General features: G+C 51.8%; 4 protein-coding genes across 4 annotated transcripts in view; all 4 read right to left on the bottom strand.

Annotated features, from left to right (window-relative positions):
* The window catches only part of LOC100898154 (uncharacterized), a 4,729-nt gene extending 1,307 nt beyond the window's left edge, over positions 1-3,422 (bottom strand). Inside the window, exons 1-7 of the mRNA XM_018641532.1 lie at positions 3,323-3,422; positions 2,293-3,038; positions 1,743-2,194; positions 1,480-1,639; positions 1,203-1,383; positions 848-943; positions 229-251 (exon numbers count right to left, since the gene is read on the bottom strand). Coding sequence (XP_018497048.1) covers positions 229-251; positions 848-943; positions 1,203-1,383; positions 1,480-1,639; positions 1,743-2,194; positions 2,293-3,038; positions 3,323-3,393 — 1,729 coding nt within the window. The 5' untranslated portion in view covers positions 3,394-3,422. The remainder of the gene's footprint in view (positions 1-228; positions 252-847; positions 944-1,202; positions 1,384-1,479; positions 1,640-1,742; positions 2,195-2,292; positions 3,039-3,322) is intronic.
* Positions 3,423-4,566: 1,144 nt separating this feature from the next.
* On the bottom strand, positions 4,567-7,676 carry LOC100898299 (uncharacterized). Its single transcript, XM_003738095.1, has 4 exons — positions 7,492-7,676; positions 6,074-7,360; positions 5,119-5,288; positions 4,567-4,658 (listed from the first exon to the last, which is right to left on the bottom strand). Exons 1-4 carry the CDS (start codon positions 7,674-7,676, stop codon positions 4,567-4,569), a joined length of 1,734 nt encoding a protein of 577 aa, XP_003738143.1.
* Positions 7,677-9,373: 1,697 nt separating this feature from the next.
* LOC100898447 (myosin heavy chain, cardiac muscle isoform) lies at positions 9,374-17,615 on the bottom strand. The gene is made up of 19 exons (XM_029112949.1): positions 17,387-17,615; positions 15,856-16,028; positions 15,567-15,761; positions 15,189-15,475; positions 14,844-15,057; positions 14,438-14,735; positions 14,080-14,348; positions 13,683-13,983; positions 13,253-13,497; positions 12,885-13,172; positions 12,501-12,787; positions 12,214-12,415; positions 11,741-12,115; positions 11,344-11,616; positions 10,935-11,162; positions 10,555-10,815; positions 9,826-10,428; positions 9,527-9,736; positions 9,374-9,430 (listed from the first exon to the last, which is right to left on the bottom strand). Exons 1-19 carry the CDS (start codon positions 17,613-17,615, stop codon positions 9,374-9,376), a joined length of 4,995 nt encoding a protein of 1,664 aa, XP_028968782.1.
* Positions 17,616-18,246: 631 nt separating this feature from the next.
* xmas (RRM_XMAS2 and SAC3_GANP domain-containing protein xmas) lies at positions 18,247-24,236 on the bottom strand. Its single transcript, XM_003738084.3, has 6 exons — positions 24,210-24,236; positions 23,389-23,607; positions 19,579-23,284; positions 19,258-19,485; positions 18,840-19,097; positions 18,247-18,724 (listed from the first exon to the last, which is right to left on the bottom strand). The coding sequence occupies exons 1-6, from the start codon at positions 24,234-24,236 to the stop codon at positions 18,486-18,488; spliced, it is 4,677 nt and encodes a 1,558-aa protein (XP_003738132.2). The 3' UTR covers positions 18,247-18,485.
* Positions 24,237-24,434: the final 198 nt, after the last annotated feature.

Here is a 24,434-nt window from a genome sequence, read left to right on the forward strand (position 1 = left end):
GGAGCAGGATACGCGGGAGGAGGAGGAGGAGGAGGAGCAGGGTACGCAGGGGGCGGGTACGCAGGCGCAGGGGGCAAGTATGCGGGAGGAGGGGCGGGGGGCTGCGTAATCAGCGTAAGGACTGGAAAAACGATTGCCGTTAGGAGACGGCAGAAGAAATGCGATTCTAGGCAAGCACTCCCTCTGGAGAAGAGAAAACGGAGGGACTCCTCGGCAGCGACAACGTACTCATCCATGCGGATGTGACATACCTGCGAGTATACGAGGGAATTGCGTAAGTGCTATTGGAGTCAGCCGTGCTAGATACTTTTACACTAATAGTGGTTTGTCTGCAATTGTACAAACCCTAACTTTAATGTTGCTCACAGCCTCTCGGAGCCCTCGTATACTCGCGGTAATGTCTAGACATCGCGTCAGGGACGTTCAGCACCTTCGCCGTGAATTTTACGCGGATTCGGTCAACGTTTCGAGCCGCATCGTTGTGCCTTAGAAAGCCAACTACCTATTCTACCGGTTGCTTCCGGCTAACCTGGAAGCGGGGGGAGGTGCGTAAGTGGGTTCATAGTCAATAGTCACGTACATTCCGTAGGGAGGAGCGGCAGCTTGCATGTAGCTATACGTGGTAGCGTAGAGCGGAGCGTAGCTCACGGGAGCGTACGCAGGAGGAGGAGGAGGAGGGGGATAGTGCGGGAGGAGGGGGGAGATACGCGGGAGGAGGAGGGAGGTATGCGGGAGGAGGAGGGGGAGGGAGATAGGCGGGAGGAGGAGGGGGAGGGAGATAGGCGGGAGGAGGAGGGAGGTAGGCGGGAGGGGGAGGAGGGGGAGATAGGCGGGAGGAGGGGGGTACGCGGGAGCAACGTAAGGGGGAGGAGCGTATGCGGCGTAGGCGGGAGCGTAAGCCGGAGGAGGAGCGGCGTATGCAGGGGGAGCGTAAGAAGCGTATCTGAAAGAGGATCGTCGTAAATTTCTTCAACCTCCTTCAGATCCTGCAAGTCTTGATAATTCGTGAACTACGGCAGCCGCAATCGAAGAGAAGGCGAGAAGTAGAAGTTCGGCGAATTATGATGATCCGAGTAGTCAGGATCTCTCCCGTTTCGGTGTCGAGGACCTGGATGATTCCGGGTATCCTCCCTCTGGACACGGAATCTGGAAGGGTTATCCCTGATCCGCGAAAACATTCAAGTTCCAGACAGAGAGCTCACCCGTCATAGCCTGAACGGTCTTCAGCCTCATCGATGCTCTCAGGGTTCAACCATCTCTTGAGGAGATTGTGGGAGCGGAAACTCTGACCAACAATGTACACCTTCTCGTTGAGGGGGAGCTTCTCAAGACGTTCGCCTTCAATGGCGTCCTTCTTAACAACGGCGTAGAATTGGCGACCATCTGGACGGAAGAAACACATCAATAAACTCTTAGACACCTAAATGATACCGCCCCATACGTTTCTAGGATCATACTCAGTATGGAAGGTATGCGTACAGTTAGACATGGCAGCACAGCGGCACTTCTCGGGAAGAGTGAAGGTAACCTCGGACTTGATGTTCTCCTTCTGGCCCTTCATGACAGAAACGACTTCGGCGGTAGCGCACCTGACCTCATCGGAGTCTTCGGACTTCTTGAGGTGGCTGTTGGTTTGCATCTGGAAGCCCGTACCCGAAGAAATTAGAGAAGTACTTTTTTGCCGATAGCTCTTCAGTTCTTCAGGTAGTCTGGAGTCATCGTATGCGTATCCGACACCTTACCTTGACGACGAGAGCATCGTCGGACTTGATGGTCTCCTCGAGCTCAACTTCAGACATATATTCCTCGCAGATGGGGCAGGAGTCCTCGGGCGCCTCGCATTGAGCCTTCTCGTCTTCGTCGCTGTCGGAACGTTCGGATTCATCCTCCCTGGGGCACTGGGGGATGATGTACTGACCACGAGGGATCATGAGGATGGTTTCCTGCTCTCCGAGGGCATCGGTTTCGGAAAGTTCACGTTCAGATCGGAGAAGAGCGTATCCGTGTTGCTTGCGGATGAAGTCGCACTGGCACTGCTCACCGAGCTGCATTCCTCGGAGCATGGACTTGCCTTCGAGGTTGGCAGTCAAGGCGGTGAGAACGTGGAAGTTGGGCTTGGCACAACCCTTCTCGGTGCGAGCAGAAACCTTGATGCGGGTCTCGTAGGAATCTTCCTGGGTGCTGTCCTTGTCAACTGAAGAGGATGGATGATGCTTTGATTTCGGAAGGACCAGTGAACGAAGTAATTCATAGAGCTCAATATACGCATGCTGATGATGACAATATTCTTACCGTAAACCTCGATCTTGGGCATATGCCAAGGGGCGTTGGGGCTGGTAGCGGTATCGCGAGAGAGAGCTCGCTTGACGATCATGAGTTCCTTGGAAGACTGGCAGATATCCCTGAGCTGCTCAGTGCTGTGGAGGACCTCGCACTTGGGGCAGGAGGAGACCTTGTCGCATTCGAGCTCAGCTTCATCGTTGGCGAAGACAGCGGGGAGCTTCTCGGTGGAGATGGTGGTCTTGTCCTCGTTGAAAGAGGCAGCGCAAGTGGGGATCTTGAATTCACCGCGAGGCAGAGGCACGACAACGACATCTCGGCTGAGGGCCTGGGTCTCGAGCTCATCGAAGTGGTTGATAGCGCGGCTCTTGAATGCCACGACGGCGTAACCGGCCTCGGCGATAAGACCAATGCAACTGCACTCGGGGTTCATCTTGAAGCCAGCAACTCCGGGAGTCTGGACACGGCGAGGAGCCTGGCCCTTGGTGATTTCATAGGCGGGCTTCGCGTAGTAGGTTCTGCATTCGCTGTCAGCCTTGTCCCAGTGACGTTCGTCAATGGGGAAGTGCTCGACAGCGTAGCGATGTCCATGAGCTCCGAAGATGTCTTGCCAACGACGAGGAGACGTCCAGCGCTCACCATCTGTATCGACACCGGTGGCGACAATGAATGCGGATTCCGAGTTGCAAACAATGTCGCGGAGGTCCGGGGTGTGGAGGCCGTAACAGGTGGGGCAATCGCCGCTCGAAGGGCAAACGCTGGAAGAAATACACGATTCTGCCGTTACCTGCGTCGTAATAGAGGAGCGCGGAGGCGCTTCCGCTGAGTCCTGGATTGAGACCATCAAAATCTTCCAAAGGGTCTAGATAGGTCGGGAGAATTCCTCGATCGAGTGCCCGAACAGCTTCGAGGGTGGAATAATCCGGGGCCCGAGCGATCCGCAATGGTTCTCGATAGAGGCATGGAACTATTTTTTGGAGGCGATTCCGAATCGTTGCGGTGCACAGTCACAGAAGGTGGTTGTCACTGGAGAAGCACTTACTTGCCACTGAGGGGGGCAGCGATAGCCAGCGAGGCGCAAACGGCCAGGACGATTGAACGGATTGGCAGCATGTCTGATGTCTGGAGACCAGTTGCCTGCCGGAATAATTGGTGCCGGCGTTTTTATAGGCTCCTCGACGATTCGCTGACGACGCGAACCCGGCTCTCTGCTGTAACTGTGATTGATCTCCGCTCTCTCTCTGTAACGCGATAACCTGCGATTGCTGATGATCTATTAGCGTATCGCTCCCCAACGGAAACTGCAAAAAACTTCGCATGGAAAAGTGGGAATACTCCGACTCGTAACCGCCCATAACGAAGTTAGAGATGTAGAATTGCGTTTCAGGATCTGTCCTCATAATCTATGATGAAGCCACGACCAGGGAACGTGTCGAGACTTTATACACGGCCCCCTGAACGATCCGATGCCGCAATCTGAACGATCATGACGGCCTGAGTGGCCTTCTACGAGTTGGGCGGGGGGAAGGGGGAAGGATGAACGAGTCGAAGAGAAACAGCCGGCCGAGGGATGACTTGATTTACGCAAGACTGTACCGTAACCCTTGGGAGCGAAACTCATCTCACACCAAAAAGATGCTCACAGTCATCTCCCAATCTATCGTGACTGATTGTGACTACCGACGGCCCCTGCAGACCGTCATTCAGCGGAATATATCTTGAGGAAATGAGTTTTCTCTATTCTGCTTGTGAGCTCTAGCTCCCGACGACGGTCGATTCGCGAAATACTCCGCCTCGAATCGGGAAGCGTACTTCGAGTAATTCGGATCACAGTCATTCCACTAGAAGTTCGAGCTGCCCCGAGATTCGTGTGAGTGGGAGATTGCTTCTCCGGACCGGGTAGTCCGAGAATAATTATGGCACCCGAAAAGTAGCACCGTTCTCCCATACCATTCCTTTCGTCCCAGCGGTAAGCTTATCGGGACAAACGTGTGCTCAAGTTCCGTGCTTTCTGGGACTCGTTTAGATTCAAGGGATACGTGACTGAGTCGGACTCGGAAGCTAACGACACGAATATAGCAGATTCAATGATCTGTTCTCTGTGCAGTTCCGTTTCTCGAAAATCGCTCTATTCGCTCATCATCGGGATGACTCGAGAACGCAGAAAATCGACGCCGTAACGTTCCCTGGGGGAAACTAGCCCTCTCCTAGCTTGAAACCCGCTAATTACTGTCATTCGCGGGACTTATCTCTTGACAGACCTCGCCGAGCTCATTACATAATGGATCAATCAAAATTGTACCGGACGACGTCTCGGGCGGTCATGTTGGCAAGGTCCCGGATGCATGCTTCGCTCAACTTCGTTTGATTCAACGAATCTGTGAAACGTCGAAAATGCGAATTCGCGCATTTCTAAGGTATTCTATTCGAATTTGGCCCGCTCCCTGTGGTTCTGCTGAGCTCCGTCACATCCATGTAATCGGGTGTGTAGAGGTTGCTACATTTTTTGGTAAGCGCTGAAAAGAGCGTGCTGGCGTCAGATGGCCACGCGAAGCTCCCCGAATACGCTATGCTAAGCCGCGCTTTCGACAAGGTCTCGGGTGATATCCCGGCTACCGTAGGTATCGAATTACTTCGCAGTCCAGCGCTTTTCCACACATCAGTCACTCTTGCGCCTAATAAAGTCAATGGACCGGTAAGGGTCACGATGTAGTACGATGAATAAAGTCTCTAAATGATGATACCAGATAGGAAGTCCCGCAAGGTCTCCCAAGAAATTCTACATCAACTCAGTCAGAGTCCTGAATCGCATCGAGTCCCGACGGAGCCTAGGCCTACATCCAATCAGCTCATGAGTCATAATTGATACGACATATCGCTTGACCCCGTAGAGGAGGGACCTCTTGGAGAAGACAATTCGGTCCACAGAGTTCTGAGAATCCCCGCTAATAAGTTCCCTGGTCCTGGCATGGAGTCTCTGATGTAAACGATTCGATCGAGGCGCCGGGCTCGTGGCTTCGCCGTATAGCGAGAAAACCCCTTCAAAGCCGAGAAGTGAGGAACCGGCGTTCCTAGGCAGCTCACAAGATCTGTTTCTCAGGCTTTGGGAACCGAATTTCAATCAGAGACTATTTGAGTATGCGAGGTTCCATCGTCCCGGAGTCCCCCACTCGCGGACTCAAAAGACGACCAGCAACTCTGAGTGTCGTACTCGAATCCTGTCGTTTGCACTTCGTATCGAATGTCGAATGCCATCAAGTCTTCAAAACATTCGGAAAGAAAGAGTTTCATGAAGTGAAGTCATAGGTTAATTGGATATTCTGCGTACTCTCGCCGCCTGATAATGGAGGGATGCGTGTCCCACAGGAACCCACAAGATCCCCGAATATCCTTAATTCATCATCATCAGATCGATGAAGTGGAGATTTTCGTATCAAAATCCTCGAGACGACGGTGTTTTGTGTGCTTTTTCGCCCCCACCGAGCAGGTCTGACTGAAAGTCTATGACAACACCAACAATTAAGTGCTCAACTTATCACGCGAAGTTTCTCAGACTTTATTGGCTCCGCCTATGAATTGTTGATGAATGAACAGTCGAGTGGACCTTCCTGTTGAATAGCTAAAAGACTGAGGGACTGATAACCGGTCCGGAGTTACGATGCAGAACGACGTGGAAGCGGCTGAAATATTCACAGATCCCCTCATGCGGAAGGGGGCATGGGAGGATACTCTGTACACATGAAGTATCTAATCTAATAACGAATCAGGCTTGAATATTGGAAAGATTCAAAATTGAGCTAAGGTGAAAACTTCATAGTCTAGGACCGTAAAATTGTAATCCCCCATTAGCAAGGTACAGCTCGCTCCTTCACCTCCGAAGGTGTGGGGGAAATTCGAGTAGCTTTCCATGCTGATGTTACATTCGTCCGCAATAGAGAGATCGGCTCCCGCCCCGAAAATCGGACCGAAATTCGCATCAGAGAGGATAGCGAACATTTTCCTCTGAATGTCGAACCGAGTCGGCGGGAGATTAGCTGCATTGACCAAGGAGAACAAGAAAGCCTTCTCGCTTGCTGAGTATTTGCATCTGCGACCGTTGGTTCTGGCGAAGGGCACATCGGTGAATCCGCCGCATAATTGGCCTGAAGTACCCAGGACTACTACGAAGAGCGGAGCGATATCGTCGCAGTCTTCGTGGAAAGCCTGCGCCTTGTAGCCGTGGTTCGATGCTCTATGCAAGAGCCGCCAGACCTGATATGGATTCCCGAACCAGTTATTGAGTTGTTGCTGCGAAGGTAGCTTGGGCCCAGATAAGAGATGAGATCCAGGGAAGAGCCTTTCCGAAGCTCTCGGTTTGAGAATTCGAGCTTCGGGTTGAATTTTTTTCTGCAAAGCCGCGTTCCTATATCGCTCGAGACTGAGCTCCATCGAAACGAGGCGAGTCGGTTCGACTTCCTCGGCATAGACTTGAGAATTAATGAGCAGGATTCGAACGTGATTGATGACACCTTCGAGACAGTCGCCTACTGACTTCCGTTCCTGATCGGTCCACTTCTCGGCTTCTGAGGACACCTTGGCCTGATGCTTCGCCCAATTTAACACTGCCCTCCATACGTCGTCCTCGTTCATGCAGAGATAATCTGAAGACACTAAGAGTATAACCGCGTTCTTGGGGAGCTGCAGGAAAGCAGGCGTTTTCAGGCATTCGGCAGCATTTTCGCAAATGAAAGTTGTGCATTTGTCGATGTACACCGCGTTCTCGTCCTTGAATTTCTCAGATCGATCTCCAACTTGCAGTGCCGATTTGAGAAAGACGCAAGCGTTTTCGTTCGTCATCGCGGACATTATGTGATCCTCGCAGGTCAACTTCAATTCCGATATCCCGAATTCATGAGCTAACGACAGAACCTCGAAAACGATTGCGGGATGCAGATGAATTTTCCCAGTGTAGATGTACTGGATGACGGACTGAAACTCGTCTACCTTGACTTTCGGCATGACCAGTACGCATGTTATCGGGGATCGACTGATCCGGCTCCGATCTTCATAGCTTGATTTGAGTTCATTGAAATTGGCGCATCTGGAAAGAGAAAAGTGAATTTCGAAGTAAGGTTCTCGAGCCCCGGAAGGATGATTTTCTCGCGAGATCTTCGAAGAATCGGCCGTCGCCCCTAGATCGCTACCGACCATGAGCTTGGGGTCGGGACTCACCGCGCTCTTAGTATCAGACTGTGCGCGAGAACTATCGTTTGATCTCTCTCGCCAACGACGAACTCTATGTCAGCGTATTCCTTGTCTTCCGATAGCCGGTGCAAGTCTTCAATCAGCTGCAGAATTCCCGAGAGGCTCTCCGAGATAGAAGAAGGGGGCGGCATCAGTCCACGGGATGAGGTCATATTTGTTAGATTTGGCATCTGGTGGAACACCTATGGATTATTCTTTGATTTGTGAGGCACTTGAATGAATCCGTTAAGTAAGATCTCAGCTCAATATCTCTGCGTTTAGCACGGTGATTCCTCTGATCTCGATATATTGTCAGATTATAATAGGTCAATTTGGCGGTCGGTCCGAAGGGGTCGCGATAAATTTCAATGCCGATGATGGAGAGGGGCTTCTCAAGGATGCTTCGGCTTCCGCCTAGCCATTCAGAAGCTGCTAATCTAAACGCTGCCCGGAGTACATCTTCCGAATTCTGACGTGCGCCCGATCGAGTTTCTCTTTCTCTCCATCTCGATTGGGAGATACGCGCCACGGTCTATTTGATTTCCCCTCCTTTGCTGCTACCTAGCTCGGCGGAATTCCGCCGAGACTCGCAAACATTGGAGATCTACCTGAACATTGAGTCAATTATTCGTAGCTATTCCGAAGAACGTCTTGTGAAACTACTTCGGCGCTTCTAATTGTTGAAACGCTTCATCTCTGTCTGCCAACAGAAGCAGACGACAGAAGACCGCCACAGTCAGGCATGCTCCGGGCTTCGTATTCGGATCTGCCCGCTGAAGAAGGGGGAGAGAAGGCCGGGTCGAAGATTCGGTCGAAGATGACGGCTCACAAGCACCTGATAATTATGGACTTCAGAAGTCCCTCCTGAAGTGCACAGTCTGAAAATGGGCAGATCCCTGGAGTTGCTGGTGATCAGTGGTCCTCTGATTGCCCGCGCCGGAGTAGCCTCCTCGACTCGATCAATGCGCCCAATGAACCTCCATTCGAAGACCTTCATTAAACGGATATCCCTCGAGCCCAAGCATCCGAGACCCGTCCGCCGACCGGTGCGGCTATTACAGTCGAGGGCAAATATGGATGCTCAGTCGGTTCATTTTGCATCGTCGGCTTGTCATGAAAATATTTCCAGGGAATAGCGTTCGCGTGATCTCATTGGTGAAACTCCAGAGGAGGGTGGCACTGGACTGGATGCTCCAAGATCTGATCTTCAGTCTGAATGATATTCAATGTGACCCATTCCCGTATAGAGATCATTCTCCCGAAGGCTCAATTTTGTGAGGCTCGAATTTCAGGTCACGATACGGAGCAGAACTACAGCAAGTTGAATTACAAGGTCCCGTCAATTACGTGGAACTCTTTCATCGTGGTGTCATCGAGATCTCCCCCCGCCTTGCACGATCCTCGACTCTTCGAGCCCTCAACCAACGCTATCGACGGATTGAGCAGGGCACGGGGCGGGACAACTGTCGGAACCTCCGAAAGCTCACTCACTTCCGTGGTTTGGATTCAGCAATAGGCGAAGAGAGAAGCTGAAAACTGTTCTTAAGACTTCGCGAATTAATCGTAAGAAATTATATTCGTCCGAAAGAGATGAGTTCAATATTTTACGGCCAGTCGCGGGATCGGAGACGGACGGGTGCACTGACACGGCTCGCTGTGGTGATGTAAGAGCAGTAGCTGTATTGCCTGTGGATTTTCAGTATGAATCGAGTTTCCGCGTTCATTATTCCGCGAGGAGAGCACAAGGAGGAGAGGAATATATATAATAAACATAAGAAATTTTATTCGCTGAAAATTATTTACATAAAGACACCATTATTTACACCGAGGAATCATATGAATAGCCATTAGAGTCGTCATTCTGATTAATCTAAACTCTCGTTTCGGAAAACGAGCTGTTTGAGTCCGTTCGTTTCGGTGGGGCATACTGTAATATTGAGGAATCGAGCACAGTCAATGTATTACCGAATGCAAGTCAAAGTTATGTATCAGACTGATATCGGGATCAAGAGCTCATTCAGACCTTCAGAGCGCTCCGCGGCGACTCTCCTGACGAGGTTCGCGTCAATGACCCCCCTCTGGACGATCGAGAATCAGAAGTGAGGTCTAGATTCGATGTTGACGCTTTCATGCCCATAATCCGTTCCTTCAAGGTTTTCTTCCTCACGACCTTATGGCCGGGAAGTCCCTCGGAGTCCGACACTTGACTCAGATCGTTATCAGAGTCGAAACGCTGAAATCAAAGCATTAGAAACGTTCCGCGAGAAATTCAATGGGAGGGCTCGAATCCGCAATGAACTTTATGAAATCATAGGAACTCACCACTCCCGATCGGCCGTAATGACGCGCGGGAGCTGATACGATTGAAGCATCGCTATCGTACCCCGCGGTGTGTTTCTGTAGGGACGTCTGAGATCCTGCTAGAGAGACACCGGAGGCTAAACTGTCTCCGGAGCCCGCCCAGATCTTCTGGTCCGAACCAAATCCTTGTCCGAGAGACATGCATTTCTTGGATTTAGTTCTCGGCGGCGCCTTGATCACGGGCAGCGCTTGGTTGACATCCGAGGCACTCACAGCTTTTTTGAACGATTGATTCCGAGCTATCTGAGCGGCGGGGAGGGTGAGTTTGGTGACGGTCTCCATGCGACCGACTAGTTTCTCAAGCTCGTTCTTAACTTGTTCTTTGTTGCTTGGTCGCAATGGTCTCGACTTCGCCGACTCGGTGTCGGCTTGCATCATTTCCATGATTCGAGCGAAGTCTTGGGCCATGCTTTGAGTTTCTGAGTGTACGTCATTCATACAGAGGGTCCTCGCTTTGAGTTCTTCGCGCTCGTGCGTCAGTCGTTCGCGCTCTCGTTTAGACCTCTCGTAATGATGCCGCAAACGATGCATGTTCTCTTTGGTCTCGTCCAGTTCGGCTTGGAGCTGTAGCGTCGAAAGAGTCAACCATTAGAGTGAACGAAAGAGCACATCCATAAACGAGCTTCATAAACGAGCGTTCATCCATAAACGAGCGTAACAGCGTGGACGCGCCGGACAGAAAATACTCACGTCGAGAAGCTCCTTGGTGATTTGGTCTTCGCTGAGCTCACTCATCTGCTTCTGCATCTGTTTGTTCAACATCTCGCGTTGTTGTTCTCTCTCGTGTTCCGCTCTCAGGAGTCGTTCTTTCAAGTCGCGCAGAATTCTCTGAGCATCGTGTAGCACTTTCTGCTGATCTTGGCGTTCTTTGTCCCACGCTAGCTCAAGCCTCGTCTTCGCGTAAAGCTTGTTGCTACCCCGGGAGGTCTCCAGGAGCCTGGCTTCCTCGTACTGCGGGTTATCCAGAATTCGGTGAGTTTGTCCTCGGAGAGGAACTTGAGCCCGATGCGAGGGATCGAATGATCCGTCGACGGCGCTCCCCTTCCCCCTGCGTGGAACTGATGACTTGCCTGATTCAATTTGGATTTCAGCGCGGCGACCTGGATCTCAAAAGAGGATTTGTCGGCGTCCATCTGTATTCTCATTTTGCGGTTTTCTGAGAGGGTGTGGTCCAATTGGTTTTTTACTTCTTGCGATTGGAAACGGAGCTCGTCCATCTTCTTGAAAGCATTTTCCGCAGCTTCCCTGCTCTTGACGCGTTCGTCGCGGACCGCATTCGATTTCAGCCGGTTCAGCTCCTGGGGGGAATTCGCCGTGGCATTGAACCTTCGAAACCTTCCAGAGCTGATTACTCAACATTTCCTCTATTCAGGAGGCTCGCCCGAGATTGCCCGAATCCACCGACTCGCCGGTGGATGGAGAATGGCTGCCGACAGTCGGATGATAATAATAATCGGTTGGCAAGCGGAATGTTCTCACCTTCGCCGCCTCTTCGAGCTGCTCCCTGAGCGAGTCCCTCTCTCTCGCAAGCGAGATGATTTGACCTTGCATCGAGTCAACTTCACCACCCATGATTTCGAGTTTGCCCTCGTATTCGCTTCGAAGCGCCGCAAGTTCGGCCTTGTGCGCATGTCCGGAATGCTGAAGTTTCGCCTTGAGCTCACTGCTCTCCTGCGAATTACCCACTTGCAGCGTGCGAAGACCACGCTCGGCGCGCTCCAACTCTCCGACCTTCATTTGCAGCTCATCGACCTGGAACGGGAGGATTCGAGGAGACTATGTGCGGGACCGACGTCAAACAGCGAGGCCATCTGGATTGGATCCTAGGATGTGCGGACCGGATCAAAAGCTTATTAGCTGTGAGTTCAAGACTCACCCGAGTCTTGAGCCTTTCCCGTTCTTCCCGTAAGCTCCGTTCGCTTCGCCTCACTTCGTCCAGCTGCGCTTCTCGATCCTTGAGCGCGTGTTTGATCTTTTGTTTCTCGTGCTCGCTTTCCCCGAAGCGCTTGAGTTTCATCTCGATCTCGTGGATGTAGCTCTGGAATTCGAGCTTCTCCTTGGTGTGCGCATCGTGCCGACTTTGGACACTTTCGCGAAGAGCCGTCAACTCCATGTTGACTCGTTCGTAATCACGTCGACTCTGTTTAGCGCTGCCTTCGGCGCGCTCCTTCTCCTCCTGGAGCTTCATCCTCACGTTTATGTGCTCCTCTTCTAAGAGTTCGTATTTATTCACGGCCTCCTCCAACTCTTGCTGCGTAACAGAATTTCTTTCAGCTCCAGTCTGTTTCCGATTGATTTGATCGATTTTCGAAACGAGATTAAGACGAGGATATCTCCTTGCATGGTCACCTGTTTCTTGTTGAGATCTTTCTCTAATTGTTTGATTTGTTGATTGGAAGCATGCTCCCCATCGTCTAGTTTCCCTTGAAGTCGCCGATATTCTCTTTCCATTGAGAATACTTTGTTCTGGATATCATTGACTTCTTCTGCTTTCGCTTTGAGTTCATTCTCATGATCCCTCTCGAGCCGTTCCCGACGACGAACTTCGGACCTGGGAGCGAATTCCTTGACTTAGTCCACGGAGCTGGACGAACGCTCCAATCTTACCTCCGGAAGACTTGAATGAATCGCCTCACCTAAGTTTTTCCTCCAAATCCGTGATTTTCGTGTTCCAATCGTCTTTATCCTTTCTGAACGATTGCGTCATACTGCGAATCTTCTCCGCCTCTTTCTTGAGCTCTTCCTCTCGTTGATCGAGCTGCGCTTGGACCGTTTGGATTTTGCGTCGATATGTTTCGACCTCTTCGGAGAGACTTTGTTTGGCTTCCTGAACAGCTCGCTCGATTTTCTTCTCGTACTCTTCCCTGATCCGTCGCTCTTTGTCTCGATCGCCGCCGGGTCGCGAGCTCCGCGCTACATCGAGCTGAAGATCGACAAGGTACGGAATTCAGATAAGGGACGTAAGGGCCAATCTCGGCTCGCTATATGAGTTAGAATTTTATTCAATGCGATAAACTCGCCTCTTCCTTCAGCTGCTGAACTTCTCGGTCCAATTTCTTGTTGAGCAAGTGCGAGCTCTCGATGGCCTTGGTTTTGGAGGCAAGTTCGACCTGAGCCTCTTTCAGCTTGGCTTGCAATTGTTTGACCGTTTGATTCAGTGTGTCTAATTGTTGGGTGAGCAAGCGGAGTTTGTCGTCGTTGCCACTCGATGTCGTACCGCTCCGAAGACGAGCCTCCATTTTCCCTAATTCCTCGCGCAAGCGAGCTCGCTCCTTATTCAGGTCCGATATTTTGCCATCTTTGGTGATCTGTAATAATATTTCCTTGCAATCAAAGCTGGTCGAGGAGAGCGCGCCGAAAGCTCTGATCGACACGTTTTCTTGCCTACCTCGCTGCTCCTGAGGTTCATTTGGAGATCCGCGATCTCATCCTCCAGATCCTTGATGATTTCTCGGAGTTCTCTCGCAGTTGCCATCTCTCGAATGATCCTCGGTGGTCTCCGTTGGTAGCCGGAAGAATCCACCAGCTTCTTGTTCTCTGCACTGACACGGTTCACTTCACCCTCGAGGTGTCGAGCTTTCTCTTCTAGAGCTTTGATTTGGTCTTCCTTGGACTTGAGCGATCTCTTGAGGGCTGGGGGAGTGCAATAGATCTTGAATTCGCCCCGCGCTGTTCTCAAACAAGGGAAATCTGCTCAGGAAGCGTCCCCCGGAACGAGCGTTTGACTCGACACTGCCTTCTAATGATCCCCGGCGATGGTGGGAAGCGGGGAGACTCATGGGAGCGACCACCGGATACACTCGATGCAATTTACTCACCATCCATCTGTTCCTTCTCGGAGCCGCTGGGCGGTTTCCCCAAGGAGCCTCTGCGAGTCGCATTGACCTCCGCCAGCTTCTTCTCGAGCTCATCGAGCTTCGACTTCAATTCACTGTTCTCCAGCTGGAGTTGATCGGCTGGACTCGGAGTGGGTCTTCGGGAAGCACGCATTTGCAGTCGTTTATTCTCCTCAGTTATCCGCTCAATTTCTGCTTCGAGGTCGGCGACTTTTTGTTTCAGCATCATGGCCTCTTCTTCGACAACTTGTAGTTTTTTCTTCGTATCAACCTGAGGATTACCCTGTGTAACAGGAGTCGTATGCCAGCGATGAGTTTCCTGACGTAGATTAGAGATCGGCAAGGCGGAATTGCACGGTGAGCAATGGGTCGGACCTACCTGAAGATCTCCGTCGAGGGATCGACTCCGAACCATCATCTGCTTCGATACCTTCTTCTTCTGAACCTGAAGCTCTGCGTTCAATCTCTCGATGTCTCTTTCCTTCTCGATGACTTTGGCTCGGAGTTCTCTCGCTTCCATCTCTAGCAACTTGACTTTTTGACCAGACAAAGTCTTGTCCGATCCAGGCGGCAACTTGGACAAATCGAATTTCATAGTTGGAATGTTGATGAGCTTCTCTTCGAGAGTTTTGACCTCCTTCTGGAGAGCTGAAAAGATCACGCAGCTCAAGCAGGACCGTCTCTTCGGTGGGTTGATTCTGTCGAGGTAACCTGTATAATTTAGGGGAAAACTCTACCATCGTTCTTCTGATCCAGCTCTTCCATCCGTCGACGAGCGACGAGTATCTCCTTCTCCTGAATTTCCAGCTGGACCTTTAGCTCTTCGGTCGTCATATGATCCCCTGAGGATGCGCCGCCTTGCGTCATTTTCTGGACCTGCATTATCAAAACCTCGTTTTCTTGTTCCAGCTGCGCTAGCTTCTTCCTAGCGTTACGATTTTCCTCTTCCGAATACTTGAGTTGTTCCTTCACGTCCGTTTCTCGCTCCATGCTATCGAGTAGGTCTCGCCTGAGCCGCTCATACTCGTCCCCTCCCTAGAAGAAATCCGGGCGCTCAGAACCACGTATCTCAGCACGGCATGGTGGAGCCCATGGAAGGAAAATCCTGATCGAGACGAACTTCGTCGAGGGATCCTCACTCACCAGACTCTTCGGTCTCTCCGACTGTTCCTTGGAAAGACGTTTATTGAGTTCTGTAGCGATCCGGAGCTCCTCTTCCAGATTACGCATTTTGGTTTTGTCCACATGAGTCCTCGTGGTCTTCTCTAACTCTTTGATGCTCTCTTCCAGTTGAGATTTCTCGAGCTCTAATTGTTCTTCACGCTTCTCGGCTTTCCGGAGCTTGAATTGAAGCACCCTGCGGAGGAGAGAATCGCTTTGAAAAGTCTCTAACCCCGTGGCGATCTCTCCCGGAGACGAATTCCGGCGGGGCGTGGAGGAAATTTTTACTCGAGCACAACAATGCACGAGGATTAGCAGAAGCCGTACCGGCAGTTCTTCTGCGACGCGTCGAGATCCCGTTTCACTTCGAGAAACTCGTTGTTGTGGTCTTCTCTGAAGTTGTCGTGCAGCTCTTCGATTTGTTGTTCGAGATCACGAGTTTCTTTCTTGTAGCGTTCGTTCTCCTCCATAATTTCCTCGCACAGTGCCTCCGCTTGCGACAATTTGCTGCGTAAAGACACTAGCTCCTCCCTGGAATTCTGCTTCGTGTCCTTCAATGTTTCCAGTTCAGCTTCCAGCTCCTTCACTTGCAAGCTCATGACCTTATTATCGTCCTGTAAGAAAGAAGGCGGAACTTCAGGGCCTCCATTCTCCGATGCGAAGGGTCGAGTCGAAGATCACGGATCAACACCGCACAGAGGTTACCTTGAGTTCTTCGTTGGTTGACATCATTTCATGGAGTTTAGTGCGGAGCTGAAGCATTTCGGACGCTGTCTTATCGAGGTTCTTCTTGTCGTCCGCCGAAGGAGCTGTTTTCCTTTGCAAGAGCTCAGACTTTTCTTTCTCGAGGTTCGTGGCTCGCTGCTCTGCGGCCTCGAGTTGTTTCTTCAGACCATTGACCTGCCCGAGTCCAATAATGATTCAACTGCATTGGAATTACGGAACGTCAACGAGTTCTGGGATCGTTGAAATCGATTTCGGCACCGATGCTCACCATATCTACGAGGTCCTCATAGCTGTCCTGGAATTGGAGGGTCGTATCTGTGGTGTCCGTTGTAGCGGTACACATCGTGTCCACAGTCGATACGGATCGAGCATCATCGCTCTGTCTTCGAATGCCAGTCGCATTCTTAACTTTCAAAATGAACTCCACATCCGCCGAGTTGCCTGCGAATTATGTTCAATTTATGAGTCTGGCTTGCTTTGTGGATCCATGACTGTGCCCAAGAGCTGGATTTGTGGGTTCCCCAAGACATTTTCCACGAGATCGTATCCATTGACAACGAGCCCGCGAGTCTTTTCTCATTATAGCTCGAAGATGCTCTTCACAAAGCATGCGTGACGTTGTCTGCTGAGCGAGCTCTCGTCAGTGGCCTTGGCCCAAGTCTGCTAACGCTTAGATTATCGAGAAGAATTCGAAGCGAACGCCCAGACCGTCACAGGAGTATCCGCTGAAAAAGCGTCGATATTTGGAATGCCGCATCACTGAGAGATCGATATCCTTCCTGAACCCCATGTCGGACTTCTGGAGCCAGGTGACGGGAGACTGCTGAACTTAGCTAGACACGAGAGAACGTCTTCTTTCATCTTTCATTGCCAGTAAGCTTCGATGCAAACATTATCTGACAGGAGATTGCGGACGGTAGTCATTCTGGAAAGATATAGTCGAAGTCTGCAGGGTCTTTAGCAGCATAAACACCGCGATTCCGATAAACATAAATTCGCATCTCCGCGAGACGTCCCTGCGACCGGAATCGATTATGGCCCTTCTCTGAACGATCTTCGCGATTTCAATTCACGGAGTGGAAAGCCTTCCTCAGGGCGGAAAACAGATGAGAGATCATGAATTCTCCGAATCATAGACTGTTGTCTAATTGGGAACGGGGAGAGCCGCATCTCCGGCTGATCCACAAACCAGCCTGATCTGAGACATCGGGAATCCCGCGTGATTTCTCCCTGATTCGCATTGAATAAACGCTCTGGGTCAGAAACCAGGAGCGAATCGCCTGCCGGCATCATCGGCGTCGTTGCGGGCTACGCGAGCTGCCGCATCCAACAGCGCCCGAAAATTTCGTCCTGAGGTCCCCTGGGAGCCAGTTCTACTATCTTTCAGGTATTTTGGGATGGTCAGCTGTTGGAGCGCAATACGACAAAGGGTGTCTTTCGAGGCAATAGTCCTACGCCGAAGAATATGCCCAGATTCCCTCGTGTGCATCAGAAAGACTCGGCAGGAATTCGAATATCTCTTGGTATTGGCCGATATCTCGAAATGTCGGCACTTCTAAGCGCTAACGATCGACTTCGCACCCTTTCCGAGGTCCGGCAAAACTGGGTCGAAATTATTCGAAAAGAAGCTGGGCGAGTTTACGACCCTATAAACAATTCTCGGATGGATACTTCAACGATCGTCAGGTTCTTGTGAGGCATTTCGCAAGCACGGAGCACACTTGCGCTCCCACCGAGAGCTTCGATACCGGAGAACGTATGGACTTTCGGGGAGATTCCTCGCTGCGCGGACGACATACCCGAATCCGAGTTGGTGATCACTTCGAAAGGGCCGGCGATACTGTTGCCTCGACTCCTCGACGAAGGTCCATTTGAGGCATTTGCTTCTTCGTCTTTGACGCTTTTCCGTCGCAGCACCGGTTCTTTTGGTTTGTGGTCGCTGATGTCTCCGAAACACTTCTTGCACCTGGTAGGCCGAACCATTCCCGGTATGAAACCGGTGCAGGCCGCCGCCTGTTTGGCGCTCATCGTGCGCGAATTATCTCAGCACGGTGAGCGATGGGAATCGTACGTCACCCCCACTGAAGAAACGATTCAAATCCGGCGATTCATAGGCATTTTCAAAGCAGAACCAGAACACGATCAACGAACGGGCTCGCTGGTTACTAGGAGGGCCCGAGTTCTATGGCGGCGCAGACCACGGCTGCTGGTTCTGGGTTCTAGTAGTAGCGCTAGTCTCTCGGAGAGGAGGCTATTTTTAACACGAGTCCTCCAAGACAGGCCGACAGCATTGAGCCGCCGTCGACGGCCACAATACCTTTATCGCATCATGCAGATATCAGGTGCAGTCCGGGGAGAATCGCCACCCGAGACGGACTGCGGGGTCGGGCGCATGTCCGTGTGCGGTGCAGGGAGTTCTATCCTTCGCTCGCATCAGACGGAGCGCTGGATTCTGAGTTTCACAATGGAATTTCTTTTAATGCGGATCTGGACGAGCTATAATACATCGATTGTTTCGGACAAGAGACTGTGTTCCCTGGGTCTATCGAGAATCCGTGTCAAAGCTTCTATGAGAGTTATTCCTGGATTCTTGGAGACGCTCCGGAAACCCGGGTCCTCGGTGGCTGCTCCCTCACTACACAAGTTCCCGGGCATCTGCTCGACGTCGCGATCCATTATAAAACTTTTATTCGAATATGGTACCGACAAGTCAACTCGCAACATGAACATCTCCTCATTTACAACATAGAAAAATAGCAAACTCTTAGCCTAATAATTACAGGTCAGCATTCCGCAAGCATCGCTCCTCATTGTCGGGCAACGCGATTGAGAGGAGCAGACTCACTCGGAATTCAAACAATCAACATGATGCGATCTCAGTATCCACAAACGTCTCGATCAATCTTCTTCCCGTGCCGAATTCCGGAGGAAATTCTCATATTTACGATTCTCTTTCAAGCGATCGACTGTTCGTTTCAGATCATCGATTGTCATGGCCAGCTTCATCTGCTTGCTAGTCCTGAAGTCCGGCGTAGGCGGATCCCGTTGGGTCGCTTCTACGGCAGTCTTGCGTTTACTCTTTCCCACCACGGGATCGGCAGCCTCGACTCGAGTATTGTCGATACAAGTGATCACAGCTGGAAAGGAGGAATCTTAATACTTGTGAGTCTGCCTGTCGGCAGATCGATATCCTCAGGCTGGATTACCACAGCGGGAGAGGGTAATCGGTGAAATGTGGAAATATGTACATACGCTCTAGCGGCCGGAGCATCCGGGTGCGCTGGGATCGTTGGAGGAGTTCCCGGACCTCCCGCTTGGTTTCATCAAGGGATCGCTGAGGCGGTGTTTGCTCTTCCAGCTCCTCAACCTCTATGAAATAAAACTCAGGCTCGACAGAGTCCGGCAGTTCCGAGTCCGGGAGATTATTTTCGGGCACCGGTCGAGAAAACCAGAAGCCAGGGACTACGTAATTTTCAAAGTCTTCCAGCAGATACCGCACCGTTGTCCCGCCTGCAATCGATCGTCCATTAATACTCCTCACCCAGCGGCATTCCCCTCCACGGCTCGCGATGTCCGTGGCTTGGGGGTACGCTATCGCTGTTATTTCCTCTATGTCGCTAATTCAGTCACTGATAGATGGAATCAGGAGTGATCGTCAATGGGTGCTTACAGGGCAGAGAGTAGCAGAGCTGATTATATATGTGGCCAAGGAAAGTGAAGTCGTCCTCGAAGTCTTTGATGTTAACTTTGATTATCAGAAGGGTCACTTTTCTGTCATCCTCGACCATACGAATGAAATCCGATCGGTCATTGGAAGCCGGTATTGGGAGTGTGAGCGCAGATATCCGCTGATACAAACTCGACAGGTTCTCACGACTGTTCCAAGCAGTCCCCAGCCCTGAAAGGGAATGATCACGCGTATTTGTTCTGCTCGAGCAAGATCAGTCTTCTGATATGATTCGAAGCTCTGACGAAAAAAATGTAGACTCACGAAGAGAATTCACTTGAAGAAGGTTTTCCGACGAAGCCACGGAGGCCAAATGATTGACGATGTCATTCATCAGCTTCACGGAAGTCGGCAGAGAATCTTTTGGGACGCAAACTTTGCTTAAACAGTATTCGATACCCCGACGGACGAACGCTGGTAAACTCGCTTCCTCGAATTTCGGTTCGGCAGGTATATCTTCGGCGAGCATTCCGAGGACATCTGTAACCACATCGTGCAATGGGGCTTTATCAGTTTCCCATCGCACGTGTTTGGCGTCGTAGATGTCAGTCTGAGGCTCGCAATCGGTCCAAACAACCCCGATCGCAGGGGCAGGAGAAAGACGCCTCGTCAAATTCCGGACCCTGATCACGAAAGCGGGATCATCTCCAGGAAGGACCAATACCGCATTCGACCCGCACAGACTCCGCGGGATTGCGGGACATATTCGCACGGATAGATCGTGATTAAAGAAGCGCCGACATTTCTCGAACGCCTGCGTTGCTCCGTTCGAAACGATCACGAGTTTAACGATTTGCTGGAAAATCCGTTCCAGATGGATTGGTCTACTGTCGGCGTGTTCGTGTGAGAGCGTTTTTTCCCGCAGGGCGTCCCAATCCAACTGCAATCGACGAATTTGTGACGGGGACTTCCGTTTGATGCCTCGATAGTCTTTGGATATTCCAAGCACGGGTCCGGCGGGGAAATCTCGAACCTCCTTCTGTATCTCGACCCAACGTCTCCACTTGCGAGAATATCTGCGAGCCAGATGATTGATGCGGAGAGTTTTCGCGAGACTCTCCCGATATGCGTTGAAGCTAATTTCGTGCTCCGCTCGAGCGACCTGGCTGACCATAACTCGCACCACGTCATCGATGAGCCGTACTTGATTGGATAGAGAGATCGCCGCGCAAACGTTTTCCACTGTCTTCGCCCTGCATTCTGCGGCGATCGCTCGGGTGAACACCCTGACATGCTTCGACAGGAATTCCTCGCAAACTTGGGCACAAACATTGTCGAAAATAAGTTGCCGTCTCTGACGGTCGGCTTGGAGTTCAGCCTCCAAGATAGACTTGGAAACTTCTCTGACCACATCCGTGACCACTGAGTTCGTGACCGAGTCGAGAACTTGACACGAAACGGCTTGTCGCTCTCCGATGTTCCTGAGCAGCGAGCTTACCTGCTCGTTCACAACCTCATTGAGCAAGGCATCGACCTGGGGTTGCAGCTCTTCGTCGGTCAGCTGTCGACGCTTCGCAGGCAGCTGCGAGGGGGGTTGAAATTCGATCGCAGGCGCGAAATGATCCGCCTGATCCTCCGCACCCTCCGGGAGGTTCAACGAGGATCTCTTGAGCATACCGTCTTGTGTGAAACTGTCTTGGGGCGCGTAGTTGTGACTGGGAATCTCCCCCGGTCCGTAGACGACTTGGGCAAGAGACGGCCCCATTTTTTGCGAAATTCTCCGCGATAACGTATCTTCTAGTCTTGATTCACACTGCTGGAAAGCCTTGAGGTTAAGCGACCCGTATTCGCCGACTTCGATTCCGAAGTTGTTGATGAACGCCGAGCATTCGCTTTCGCTGTTGAAGTAGAGATCCGCTGTGAGCGTGCCCAAAGTGAGGCCTTCGCTTTTGTTGAGCGCTTTCGACAAGACCGAAACTGCGCGAACACGAACTTCAGTGAAGAATCGATGCAGGATGCAGGCGACCAGATACGGAGAGCTGTTCACGAGATTGAAGAAACGCACGTAGTTCCCCCCGTGAAGGGCATACATCGCAGAAATAGCGAACCTGACGTATGGATGGCGTCGGATTTCCGGCTCCAGGTCGGTGATGGTCTTCGCGATTCCGGCGTCGTTCAAGTTGATGAGAATTTCGTATGCGACAAATTCGGCTTCGTTCGTGCAGCGAACGCCTTCCAGCTTGAGATCATGATAAGAGTACTTCAAGGATTTCAAGCATTTGGTGAGGTTTTCGTTATTTAGCTTCGGATCGAAACTGTGCGGGTCTTCCTCGCAGAGAGCGTGAGCGCAGTGGATGTGGAAGCGACTGCATCTCTCCAGGATTCCTGTCGATATAGGATCCGCCTCGATTTCCTGCTGAGTTATGTCTTTCCTGATGGCGCGCGTCCGATTCCAGATGAATGTGAACCATTCCCCGCAATTGCTCGCCGGCTGAGCGGAGATTATGAATCGAATCAGATAATTCATCGTCAAGTTGAGACTGGCTGGAGATCGCAGTTCATACGGGAGCGGGAACTCCTGATCCGCGGAGGATCTCTGATATTCTTTTACCATACGACTGGGATCCATAACGCCGTCGGCTCCTTGAATCATCTCGTACTTATCGACCAAGTTCCTGAGCCCCCTCTGATAGCGTTCTTTCTCTGGACACATATCGGGACAAGTACCTTTGATGGCGCCCGACTGGGGCTGGCTGCTCAGGACTTCACGCACGATCTTGTCCTTCATCTCCAGGAGTTTGTGACGATCATTGAGCGTATTTGCCGAATGGCTCAACAGCTCATTGAGTTTGGCCGACCCAGGGAAGTTCATCTGGGAGCGCGTCTGCATGGGTCTTTGAGGAGCGACCATACTCGTCGGGGGCGCGGAAGGGGCGGTAGGTTCCATGCCAGTAAACGGCGGGAGCGTGCTGCGGTGGTCGAGCTGATATCGCGAATCCAGGGATCTGGCAGAGGATGCTTGGGCGGCAGGAGGAGCCGCGTTCCGAACCCACACCCGATTTGTGTGACTGGAAGGGCCGTCGGGTCTCGGGCCGAACGGGGGACGAACCACGGATTCTTTTTGTGGTTGAGGGGCCCCCGCAAGCCACTTCGTGGGCGGCAGTGGAGGGTTCGGCCCTCGTCTCGGTGACGAGTCAGGTCGAGCAGGGGACCGAACGAAGGCGAATTTCGAGGTATTCTGGGCGGAAAGGCCAGAGCCGGACTCGGTCTCCGTAGTGGCGACGCTTTGGACTGGTTTCCCGAAAAGAGTCATCGGTGCTTTCGATGAAGACGCGTTCGGAGCGGAGAGGTTTGCGAAGAAATTCGGAGAGGACCCTCCGGACTGCTGTTCATTCTGCTTTTGGAACAATGCGAAGCCTCGGCCCACATCTCCCTTCGGTAGGGTGTTGGCGTTCGCCGAAGGAAGAGGCTTGCCGAACAGCGTCGTACTACTACCGACACCTGCGAAGAGGTTCGTCGAATGGTCGCCTGACGGGCCCTCATCTCGGGCGGGATTATTGCTCGAGCGCTGCTTCTGGAAAAGATTCGTGGATCCAAAATTCTCGGACCCGGGAGCGAATGGTCTCGCCGTGAATGGCGATTCCTTAGACGGATTGAAAAGTGCAGCTGCGATGGTCCCACTCGAGCCAGTGACCCTGTCAGGCGCCGACGAAGATGCCGTGCTTTCCTGCAACGCTCTCGAGAAGAGGTTTCGCGAAGCGCTCGACGTGTCGGCACGTGGTTTTCCGAAGAGAGATTTCGTCTGCGGTGCTTTCCCGCTCGATTGGTCCTCAGGTCTCGATACTGCCGGATTCGAGCTGAGAGAATGGAAATCATCTCCTTCAGAGGCTTTGTCCGATGCAGTCGATGAGAGATCAGCCCGGGCGTCAAAGGGATTGGTCTTGTCCGTCGAAACGATCGGGGTGCCCTCCGTGGAAGATCGCTGCAGACTGCACCACTGTATCGAGATTTGCTTGTATTGAGGCGATTCCTGAAAATTAGGCGGAAAAATGAACATAGAGGGCTTTGAGGCTGACAGCTAGCGATCATCGATTCAGTTATGACGAGACGATATGGATACGAACGGTGTCCTACCTTTCTCAAGGCATTTTTCGCAAAGGCCGCGTCCGTATGGTTCCTGAAGCCAACGATCGCTTTGTCGGTATCCCGGAAGGTCACCTTCTGAACTTCGCCGTATTTCGACATGGCCTCGAGAAGTGAAGCCCTATCTTTCAAACAGGGTGGCAGATTCTTCAGAATGAGCGTCTTCAGGGTTGACGTATCGATTTGTGCTCTCTCAGCAGCCATCGCGAGCTGAGGAAGAAGAAGAAACCTCACCAGTGAACGACTTCCAGCGGCCCTCGGGAGAGGCAAGTCAGCGGTTTCGTCATGATTCATGATGGAAGAAGTAGAATGCATTCAGGAGCTATTGGTGGATGCGGGACTTCGGAGAGGCTGAACTGTCGACAATCATCTGCGTCGACTGTGGGCGACTTCCTCCAGCCATCATCCTTACCTCTTGCTCTTCTCGCCCGGAGACCCAGAGGCTACGGTACACTACTCACCTTGCAGTTCCTTGACCGCGGTTGTCAGTGGCTCTTCTCGCCTTCAGTTCGTAAAAACTGCACTCTTACCCAGTACTGCTGGCGGATGAAATCGCCAGGATCTCAATTGATCGACTCAGGAACTCAGAGAGATTATTGCTCACGATGCCCGCCACTGATATTTCCCTTGACCCGGCGATTACTTCGTCCGCCCTTCATCGATTGGACTGAGGGTCCGAGCTTTTCCCTTCGCAAGCCTATCGAAATGACATAATCGAGGAGAATAAAGCGCAGTCGAAAAGTGCCGGGCAGTTTGTTGTTGTTTTCATATTCAGATATCAATGGGAGAGAGGCGTCCTAGATACGTCCCACATCGGTCCCGTGTCGAATCACAGCCATTCTCCTTCCTGGTACCAGAGGCTCGGAATTCTCCCATCGGCGTCATCTAACATCATTCAACGCAAGGTCGCCCCCCACCAGTTGCTCTCTGGAGAAGCACACTTGCTAGAGGAGGGATCAGTCAATTGAAATCCGTCGTCCCCGTCGTCTGCTCCGGAGTCCCAACAGACAGTGGTACCGCAAACACACCTCGCGCCT

Source organism: Galendromus occidentalis, unplaced genomic scaffold (assembly GCF_000255335.2).
Source record: "Galendromus occidentalis unplaced genomic scaffold, Mocc_1.1 scf7180000075780, whole genome shotgun sequence".
In the NCBI taxonomy this organism is placed as follows: Eukaryota; Metazoa; Arthropoda; class Arachnida; order Mesostigmata; family Phytoseiidae; genus Galendromus; species Galendromus occidentalis.